Genomic DNA, 11,455 nt, shown 5'->3' on the forward strand with positions numbered 1-11,455 from the left:
GGAGCAAAAAGCATCCCGGGCTTGTGAAGCTCACCGAGGGTTTTTTTCACCCTCTGCACGCAAGCAGTTCCATAGAACACCAGGGCCAAACCACAGGGACATTAACAATACAAGGTGAAGACAAACACACTGTGTGAATCTGTCTGTCTATCTTTCAATCTATCTATCTGTCTGTCTATCTAGCTATCGATCTACAGTATCTATCTATCTATCTATATATCTATGTCCTCACTTGTACAGAAAGTACACATTTTGTATATAATTTATATTTTATCCATCATTAATACCATCTCCATCTTTTTAAATTTAGGTTCTTTATTGTTTTACAAATATTAAGTTATCCACAAAATAAAATAACTTACATCATGAATAAAAAATTATACATTTTTTTTATTAAAAATGCACACTCTCCACATAGCATTTTTTTTTACATCAGTCAATATAACAGGCCCACCCATGCAAAGAGCTGATCTAAACTCAAATTTCTCTGTGCTAGAAGATGTGTGAGTTGAACTTTTGTTGTTTAGATCAGTTAGCACACATCCACATTAAACTGGACTTTGTCAGATAGTATAGAAGGTATTGGAAAGGTACTGTATAACTTAATCACAATCTTTATATTAAAACATTACAATGCAGATACAGGGCTTTTATACAGGTCTTTCGATGTTTTCTCTTTTTATGCTGAATTTGGACGGGATAGCAGGCCTCAAGAACACCACTCACTTGGTCAGTCATTGCAACAGTGTGGGGCATCCTGTAGTTGCATCTATGCCATTAAAAATCATGTTTGCGTTGTCACAGTTAGTAGGCTATTATAATTACATTCCAGGGCCTAGTCTAGAAGAACTGATAACGCTTGGACAATTAAATGGCCAAAAATGATTAGATAAAGATGTTAGAACTTTTTAAAAAAACAGTATTGCTTTTATCAGATCTCGGGCATTACTGAACAATTTCTCCGTAAATATAAGCCTTGTCTTTATAAATGTAAGCATCCCTTTCTATCTGCTAATTTTCACTCAGTGGACAAGTTCCAGTTAATCCAACAAATTTAGACATGACTCTCATGTGAGTATATATTACCACACCATTGCATTATGAAATGGCACTTGGACCATGGAGCTCCGAAATAGGCACTCCTGAATGAGCCTGAAGTTTTGGTCATGATAAAGAGCATCTACAATCTTTGTCCAGGAGGCTTTTCTTTAAGTGTTGTCACTCCTTTTAACATTTTATAAAAAGAAAAAAAAATCTCATAATGAATGTCCTGTGCTTGTGTACGTGAAGGCAGAAGTGCTTTTTTTTGCTAACAACAACAACAACAACAACAACAACGACGACAACGACAACGACAACGACATCAGTTGTATCTACACGGTTTGGTTGTGTTTCACATTGGCTGGCCTGAGCGTGAGTGGGATGGCAGAGCTGAAGATTACCAGAGTTCAGGATGGGTGTGCTTGCTGGGATCCGCCTCTGTGTATGGGTGTGGCCCTAACCATGTGGTAATACAATTATGTGTGTTCACCGTCGGCCTGTCTCATCAAAGGGAGCGCTGACATGTGAGTCACGGCCCTGCAAGTCCAACCAACAGGATCACACCGCGGCGACCGGGCACCCACAGGGTCAGATAACAGTCCAATGAGCTCTTCGGAGGCAGAATGATGTGTGATGAATGTCAACATGTCAAGAACAACTCTTTTCTTTTCTTTGCTCTTGCTTTTGACGTGCAGCTTGTGTTTTGTAATCATTTTGGTTGGTCGCTGCACTGCCAAAGTATTTCTAGCCACCTCTCTCACTGGCTCGATGCCGGGCTTACTGACCTAGACACAGAGGGGAACAGATCTCTTTTTCCCATAGAGCCGAGATAGGCAGTATTTGCATGAGTCAGAAATGACAGACTATAACACAAACTGTACAATCAATGAATAATTGCAGAGACATGCTGACATTTTATAACTTATAATTATAATCTCATTTGGTATATGATACCACATTATAACACTCAAACAGAGTTTATTACTAGACTCTGTAAAATGATGGCTCTGTGCAAATGTAGGACTTACAAAAGATGTTGGATTTAAAGGCAATTTCTTCTCTCTATTGCCTTTTCGTTTTCTTACAAATTTCTTCTCCTAGTACCGGAATCCCGAGCCATTATTAAATTGTTAAGATCCGCATTTTGAACTAAAGGAGCGCTCAGATGTCAATGTAACCCACCGTAGCTGTATCACTTTTTTTAACTTATCTTTTAACTTCTCTGAAAGGTTATTATATGCAGTGCAGGTCCAAATGCTCAATCTGAACTACTGTTAGACACATGCTCTGTGCACACACACACGCTGGGTGCGCACCTCCTCGCACATCCCTGTCTCGTTTTTTTTTTTTATGCTTTCCATTCTAAAAATGGAACTGGCAGTCCATCGCAAAGGGAAGGTTATCCTTGCAGTCTCCCCCCTCTAGTTCTAATGTCTGTCATTCTTTTCATATATATTTATATATTCATTTATTAGGGTTTATAGGTTTTCTTTTTCTTTTATCATTTACAGACGTTGACCCACTCCGTTATTCGGCACTCTTCGCAGACCACGTAGCAACACCAGTGGAATTTGCAGTTGCATCGCTCGCTGCGCGTCTGCTGCAGGATGTTGTGACCTCGGCCACAGCACAGGCTCTCGCAGTTGTCCATGCCCGGGCTGGTCTTGTTGCAGATGCGGCCCTGCGTGCCCGCCGAGTCCGAGCCCAGGTCCCGCTCGCAGAAGTCGGGCGACTTCTCGAAGTAGACCAGCTCGTTGTAGTTGGCGCGGCGCCGGTGGTGGTTGTGGTTGTGGTGGTGGTGGTGGTGATTGTGGGCGTTGGGGTGCATGGAGTTGGCGTTCTCTACCTGGCCCGTGTTGCGGTTGTGCGGCTTGATGAAGGTGGCGACGTTGAAGCGTTCCTTGAGGAGCGAGCCCACCGTCCTGAAGTCGGGCGTGACCTGCCAGCAGGTCTTCAGCTGGCAGCTTCCTGATGTGCCGTGGCATTTGCATTTCCGCCTCATGTGGTCCACCACGACCTGCACAGAAGAGGGGACATCAGTCCAGCATATGCATACTGTGTCATGCATACTGTCAATCAAACTTTTGTACAGAGAAATGGCTGAAGTACCCTCAGTATTATGCTCAGAATGAAAGCCCAAGGCAGAGCACTTCCTGAGGTTTGCACACACACAAAACAGTCACACATAATATACATAATAAAGATGTATTAATGTGAAATATTTTGTGGATTATTACATAAGAACGTGTCCTGAATTGAAGACTATGCTGTCACTGTATAGTAAATTCAGAAGCAATCACAACAACAACAACAACAACAACAACAACAATCAAGCACCTCTTCAGTGACATGAAATTCAGATTAAATCAGGGCTACAAAAACTACAATTCAAATGAAACCAGGGGGTACAACAACTACAATTCCCACACATCACATTCCATTTCAACTTTAAAAATACAACATTGTGAGTGCTTTTGAAAAACTCCCTTCATAAGTTCAGTTCATGGGCGAGGGTGTCTCATCCACCCCCCCACCCCCTTCCACCTCCGCCTCCACAGTCACACAGACCTCCCATTCGCTCAACAATGCTCTCGCCTGACAGCCGGAGTTATAAACTTTTAGATCCAATTACCGACAGGAAAAAGGGGACCACCCTCCACACTGACAGATGCTCCAGCAGACGCCCCTATCAACAGTGCAAGCACAAACACTCCCCTCCAGCACACCCACATTCTGCCGGCTTTGTGGCCTCCAAACACGATCGGCCACGGGAGGCAGAAGCGATGTTGCGGGACCCACAACACCTTGGGAGATAAATGGGAGTTTTGTCTGTCAAAACCCCCTGGATTAGGTTTCAATGTGCGAGTCATCAGCAACGCTAAACAAGATGAGACTTCGCTATTTCATGCCACTCATGCGACGGGAGGAATCACAGGGTGGACCCACAAAGCATTGTTTTGTTTAGGGTTTAATGGTGTTTATTCCCCTGATTTCCCTCAGTAGAAATGAGACGAAACCACTATTCAGCAGAGTTGTGATCCATCAAAGCAAGCACAGGGCTGCATGTCTGAGCTGAGGACAGTGTCTTCCCTCCTCCAAGGCTTAAGGTCATTTTGGACTGACGCCAAAAGCACAAGATACTCTGTGGCAGGCAGGTAGGCTATGAATTCTTCAAACTATGGCGTTGCGTGCTAAGGGTTTCCATTTCAAGGGCTATTTTGGCATAGGTGTGCCCAAGCAGTGAAGGGGGGGGGGCATTGCTGGAGAGCTTCCACCGTGCGTGCGTAAATACTGAGGGGTGGAGACAGGAGGGGCTTCCTGTGGCTTCAGGCTAACAACGCCTGCGAAACATCGCCACCGCGCCACATGGCACGGCATCCAGCCACCCCGGTGTTGCAATTTTGAAACGATTTCGCAAAAAAAAACAGACAAAGCCAAACAAAACACCAGCCAGGCACGAATCTGCTGCCACTTAAGTTCTTAATGCTTAAACTGCCCCCTCGAAATCCCACTTAAGCTGTTTTTCGCACCTGACTCTTTCGGCCCTTTTTTTGCATCCACATTTCCGGCGTGGGCGTCCCTGTCATGCGTAATCAACGCCTCCTGATTGTTCCAGGAGAGGAGCTGGGGCCTCAAACAGGAAAAGCCCTCGCAAATCTACAGCCCCAGGGGGCAGCCGCGGGTGTACACAAACAGGGATATTCAAATGCCGGTGGCTTTTGACAGGCGCGTGCACGCTTGCGCGCCTAGACGGATGTACGGTGCTGAAGCTAACGTCTGGCCGGCGGCGTGACCACACTGGTGCCCTGCCCGTGGCTCTCTGGACATCTCTGACCCAGGCTGACAGGGAGTGCAGTGGTTCAGATGGCAGATAGCAGGAGAGCAGACCGATTGTGCTCTTTCCTCTTGGGGATCAGTTTGGGAGCACCTGGGGCCATGGGGGATGGTGTGGGCGAAGCAAAGAGAGAGAGATAGAGGAAAGGAAGAGAGGAAGAGAAAGAGAGGGGGGATAGTGAAAGAGAAGGTGAAGGGGGGGTGTTGGAGGGGAGGGAGAGAGAGATGGAGAAAGAGAGAGAGAGAGAGAGAGAGAGAGAGAGAGAGAGAAGAGGAACAGAGGCAGGAAGAACTCTCCTGGAAGTGGCTCACAAGGGTGATGACAGGCCGGTGATATATCACAGCCGCTCAGAAGCGGAACTGTGCTTTAGCAAAGGCGGCCGAGAGAGAGAGGGAGAGAGATAGAGGCACAGAAGAAAGGGGGTTGGGGAGAGAGAGCCTCAAACGGCTGGAAGGCTGTCTGTCCTGAGGGGACTGGCAGAGAAGTGCAGGAACTGGGGCCTCATCTCACTGTCTGCCATCCGATCAAGATTAGCATCTCTGTCTGTCTTTCATTCAGATGTCAGCAGAAGACCTATATCGCTTGTTGGCACAGGCCAAGGTCTTTAGAATAACATGCCCATATCAAACCATCACTCTCATATAGGAGATCATAGATGATTAATAGAATTGATGAAACTAGATGTTGTCCTTCAAAAAACCCCAAATGCTAAAATGTCAGATACAGTAGTGGGTCTCATCAGAGCAAATGGACTGTCAGTGAACATAAATAATCAAAGCTTCCATTTACTTTTTCAAAAGATGAGGGAGACATATTTTGACCCAAAGTATGTGCTGTTCCTCTGAATATCCCTTTGAATACTGTTTTTGTAGCATTGGGCATACCCACTACATATGTTAGCCACCATTGTGTGCCATGTGTTCTACATACAAAAAGTCATGGAGTTACAATTTCCATTCTCAAATGCATGATAATTGGGTCTGCGTATATATTGCACGTTAATATGTGTGTTCTTTCAGACATACAGCGTAGATGCTTAAAAGACAGAAAAAACTTCAGAAGTAATTGCTGCACGTTCATTGGTCGAGACCTGCAAGACACGCACATCTGGGCCACTTTAATTGGAGAAGAGTGAGACAGACTGCCCCATAAACTGGCACCAGACTGAGATCAAATGAGACATATTGGTAGCACATTTGGACCACAGGCAATATTCGGTAAGTGGCAAATCCAAAATGGGTCTCAAAGTTCCTTCTCCTTCACACACATACACACACACACACACACACACACACACACACACACACACACATACACACACCACACCACACAAACACACACAAACACAGACACACGCACACAAAGAAAACCGTCCTTCAATTTACATCCTCTTGTTTGAAAGGATTTATGACTCAATCAAGACAGTTACACCAGTGACGTCCCCAGACCACTGGATGGGTCACGGTCTGTGGTCTGTTTTGAATTTCATCTATTGCACAATAATGGCATTGGTTCAAATTGGAAAGACATTCAGCACATTACACACAAACTCAAATATTCATACTTTGCTTTTTTGTTTGTTTCATTTTAGACACATATCTGGCACCAACGTGACCGTCCTGTCCCTCAAGGAACATGTTTAAAGGAAACACTCTTATTAAATCTCAGCACTGCCACAGTATTTCAAATGCTCTGCTAAATAAAACAGACCATTAATGGCTATAAAAGCACATGTGCAGTTACAGAGATGGGGACATTGAGGCCTGTCAAGGATCAACAGATCAACAAAGCAGAGGGTTTATACACAGTTTGTTTCTGTTTATAAACAACTCCCTTTATCGGTTGTACCAAAATGGGTGAGTGGACATTAGTTGTGCGTCTCTGCCCTACTCTCCGTGCCACATGCAGCCGCTCTCCCCCCGAGGAGTGTCCAACTCCAGCTGGGTCCAGGCTGGTAGTTACAGGTCTCCCTTGTGTCATGACAGGGCAGTCTGATAACCCAAATGGGGTCCACTGCTGCACTATCTAATTGCCTAAATGTGATGAATCGCCTGAGCCCACAGAAGCTGTGGCTGGCTTTGATGCCAATGAATACCTCCTACGGAACAGAAAGAAAAAAAAACTCACTTTGTGCACATCAAAAGCAATCACAGAGGTGCCATCTGATTGTGTCAAGGTAATCTGTCTGTTCCACTCCCACAAAGCGCACTTAATGAAGAATGAAGATGACTGTCAGAGTCACAGGCTAAAACGCCAGAGCAAAGAACTCCGCGGTCATTTGTTCCTTTCAAGAGGAAAAAAAGGAGGCATTTCTTAAAATAATTCAGGCCCTAAATGAGCTTCTGTCCCGCTCTTTGTTCTAAATGGAGACGGGCTGTTGGCCTAGGAGCCAAGCGTTCACCAAAGCAGTTCCAGTGTGCTGATCCAATGAAAACATGAGTAAAGTAATTTACTGCCTTTGCAAGTGTTACCATGTAATCGGCAACTACTGTAAACACACAGACATGCACAGGGCTCTCTCTCTCTCTCTCTCTCTCTCTCTCTCTCTCTCTCTCTCTCTCTCTCTCTTCTCTCACATGTATCAACCACACGGGCAAATTGGACACACACACACTCACACACACAGAGAGAACACAAACACACTCCTGAGCAAAATTTCCCCTTTTTCTACGGCACTGCTCTCCTCTTACCCTCGATAAAGTCAACTTAAAAGTTGTATTTGGGGAAGGAAGGGCGCATCTCTTTTTACTTTCCGCCGTGTTTGATGTTGAAAATCTTTTGCTGGGTTTAAACATCTGTTTCCAAACAGCCTTCAGCCACTAATTAGAGCTTTTAACAAGACTGAACGTCGTGAGAACCAGAGGGTGGGCATGAGACGACATGTATACCCCACTAAAACCACCGCATTCCTTCACAAAAGGCTGCTTTTTCGGGGAGGGGGGTGGGTAAGGGGGTGTTATTCTCGACTTCACCTGTAAGTGTTTTCTGTCTGATTAGGGGGGTTCATCTGCTCTGTGTTTTAAAGTACCATTGACACAGAACAGTGTAGAGTATAGGCAACATAATCCACCCACATTTCAAATACACTCCTCTTCACTTAGAGAGCTGCCATGCTTCCCTGCATGATCTGCATCGCACTGAGACCAGTTAAGGTGTCCATATCAGGTGTGTGTGTGTGTGTGTAATCTGACCCTTACAGGCAAAGGCACATGTATCCTGCTGCTTTCAACAACTGTCTGGTCATGGAGGTTAATTGACTCTGTGTCAAAACACATGTGCCACCCTGGCTCACCTGCCAACACCACTCCTCGATAGTGGGCGTCCACCTGGCCACAGTCTGTAGAGCGCGCCGCTCTTTAGCGCCTTCTCATTCAGCCTGGTTACAAACGCTCGCTGACGCATAGAGAGGGCGGTTTTTTTCGCAACCACAGATACTTGGACTGACATGTGCGTGTTTTGACTTAATATTATTATTGTTGACGACGTGCCAGCGGCTTTTGACGTTTTTTCAGTAGCCGGAGTGTTTTCCTCACGCTCGGCGTTTGATGCCAAATAGGCTTCCTGGCAGACATGGAGCCACAATGTGCCTGAACAATGCATCCTCTCATACTGTCGTGCATTATTGGACAGTGCAATCAAAAAGCCCCTTCTTCCATTTCATATTGCAATAACTCAACTAAGCTCAATTCTTCTGCACTAAATGAACCATCTGAGCAAACACAGACACACACACACACACACACACAGACACAGACACACAGACCAACATGCATGCATACACAAATCATCGTGTGCACCACTGTTTTGTCACATGGCCACCCGAGGTGGAGGGTGTGTGCGTGTGTGTGTGTGTGTGTTCTGTGGGTCTGTGTTTACACCAGTGTTTATGCCATGCACACACTCGTGGGACCACACGGGATCAGAGCTTTATAGGGAACTCCTTTGGGGAGAGCGGCGCTATTATCTGCCTCTTTGTTCTAGGGCAGGCAGGCGGGCAGGCAACTGTGGCATTTGTGTTTTGTCTGAATAATCAAGGAAACCCGAAATAAACCGATGAAAAGATACAGGGACAAATTACACAGGAGGAAGCAGCAAACAATGAGTCATTTGCCCATCCCACTGTGCGAATCAGAGCACAGGGTGCAATCAAAGCTGTATCGCTATCATTTAAAGGCCAGCTTTATGGACGCCAGATAAAACCAGATTGGGGCAGGCCGTGGGATGAGGACGTCTTATCACTGGGTTTTAATGGTAGAATTAATTTGATTATAAGATTTAATCTACCTGCAGGTACAAAATACCCATCAAAGAGGACACTGACACTGATTACAAGAAAACATGTAAAGTAACTATTTATATAGCGCATTCTCTAGCACAACTGGCTACTCAAAGCACTTGACCCAGACATAGACAAAGTCATTTGAATGGCCTGTATCATTAATAGGTGGTAGTGATAGTGAGAAGAGCGACACTGAATGTTTTGGTTGTGCTATCAGTGAGATAACTCTCCATCATTCCGGTGAGAGTGGGAGCACCTGTGGCATTAGAAGAATTAACAGAAGCTGCAGCAGCAACAAGGGTGGTGCTCTCTCGGCGCAGCAAGAACTAAGCTTCAGAGCTCAGAACGTGCACCATTATTACACCAACTATAATCCCCCCAAGTTCAAACCATTCACCTTACAGCGCAGCAAGTCCCGCTAATCTGGCTCACATTATCCAATTAGTTCAACGCCTGAGCAACAACAACACAGAACATCCCCGAGCCCTGTGACGCCCAACAACACGTTGCCCCCCGAGGACTTGACCTGGGGATAACCACAGCAGACGGCAAAGAGATAGAGGGAGGCCCGCTTGTTTACTTACGAGTAATAGTAGCTTCTCACCTCACTGTTTAGTTGCATGTGGCTGCCATTTTTTTTGAGGGTGGGAGGGTGGGGTGGTCTGGTGAGGAGCATGAAGCAGGACCTGAAATCTCATGAGTGGATGTAATTGAGCATGTCTAAGTCGCAAGCGCATGTTTGCCTGAGCAGACACGAGTTATGGCTCACCCCCCCCCCCCCTCGCTTTGTCTCTCCCAGGCGTTTGTGATGGGAGACCTTCTGCTTTGAAACTGGAGAATGATAAAAATGTGGACATCGTGGAGGTCCCTTGGCGAAAAAAGAGAACAGAGAGGGGTCATCCCGAGCCCATGCACGCGGCTCACACTGTAAGGTATTTGAGAAGAAAGCAGCTGTCCATATTCTAGCGAGGCTGACTCTGTGGTGAGCTGTCCAGCTCTACCTCAATACCGCTATCAAGATCAAAGGAAGGAGGCTACTGGAGAAACCCTTTTCATTGTCTCATGCATGTGTCACGGTTATAATGTGTCCGCGGGGGAGGAGCGGTCATCCTTACTTTCTACACACCAAACAAAGGTGAGTAAGTTGAGCTTGTCATTTCTAACAGATGAGGTAACCTAACCCCTTGCGCCCAACGGTGTGTCATAGAGCACCCAAACCACACAGTTCTGCTACAGAAGCATACCACACTGCTACATATTTCAACACACACACACACACACACACACACACACACACACACACACACACACACACACACACACACACAGAGACACCACTTCTGTAAGCATCACACACACACAAACACACACACACACACACACGCACACAGACACAGCATTGCAGCAGCTTCAAAGACAGCTTCTCACCTGCCTGCCAACTCTGTTGTTGTGGAGCCTCATGCGGGCGTGGATGTCGCGGTGCGTGTCACGCGAATCCAGGAAGTCGCGAGAGAACTTCTCGCCGAACTCCACGTTGGGGCTGCAGCCGCCCCACTCCCACGAGTCCTGCGGGCCGAGCGCGTCTGCCGGGAAGTGCTCCATGACGCCGTGCGACATGCCCTTGCCGCGGTTGATGGCCTCCAGCTGGAGACGGTTCAGCTTGGCCCGGAAGGCCTCCTCGTCCCCGCGCCGCTTGTCGTCGCAGCTGCAGGCCTTCAGCTTGCCCATGGCGCACGCGTTGGCCACGGCGTGCACCACGCCAGCCGCTGCGATGGCGTGGGCATAGGCGCTCTCCTTGAAACCTGCCCGCAGGGGGGGTGGACAAAAGGGGGACAAAAGAGAAGCTTATCAGCACAAGGGGACCACCGTGCCACACACTCAGATCTTTTTCCTCTCTCCCTCCCTCTCTCTCTCTCTCTCCCTCCCTTTCTCCCTCCCTCCCTACCTCTTTCTCTCCCTCCCTCTCCCTCCATTTTTCCCCCTTTTTGTTGTTCCCCTACTTAGTGCCCCACTCATTCTCCCAGTGATCTGTGCACACACGGAGAGACAGATCGCTATCAGAGAAGCGGAGGGGAAAACCACATGGGGCCCACGGTGCCTTTTTTTTCTCATGTGAGATTGACTGCAGTGCCAGTATGTTCCCCCTCACACACACACACACACACACACACACACACGCACGCATGCACACCACACATACATACACAGAGAGAGAGAGAGAGAGAAAGAGAAGAAAGAAAGAAAAAGAGAGAGGAAGGGACATCTGGGAAATCAAACGGCAGGGATCAGTCCCACGTCCT

The 11,455-nt window shown here is 46.8% G+C and overlaps 1 protein-coding gene across 2 annotated transcripts in view; it reads right to left on the reverse strand.

Annotated features, from left to right (window-relative positions):
- Positions 1-370: 370 nt before the first annotated feature.
- Positions 371-11,455, reverse strand: part of wnt10a (wingless-type MMTV integration site family, member 10a) — a 15,293-nt gene continuing 4,208 nt past the window's right edge. For both annotated transcript variants that reach the window (XM_076263578.1, XM_076263577.1), the window contains exons 3-4: positions 10,584-10,957; positions 371-3,058 (exon numbers count right to left, since the gene is read on the reverse strand). In XM_076263578.1, coding sequence (XP_076119693.1) covers positions 2,543-3,058; positions 10,584-10,957 — 890 coding nt within the window. In that variant the 3' untranslated portion in view covers positions 371-2,542. The remainder of the gene's footprint in view (positions 3,059-10,583; positions 10,958-11,455) is intronic.

This window comes from Alosa pseudoharengus, unplaced genomic scaffold (genome assembly GCF_046254945.1).
Source record: "Alosa pseudoharengus isolate Yale_2024_CS ecotype anadromous, Long Island Sound unplaced genomic scaffold, YU_APseudo_1.1 YU_APseudo_1.1_scf_3, whole genome shotgun sequence".
NCBI classification, from domain to species: Eukaryota; Metazoa; Chordata; class Actinopteri; order Clupeiformes; family Clupeidae; genus Alosa; species Alosa pseudoharengus.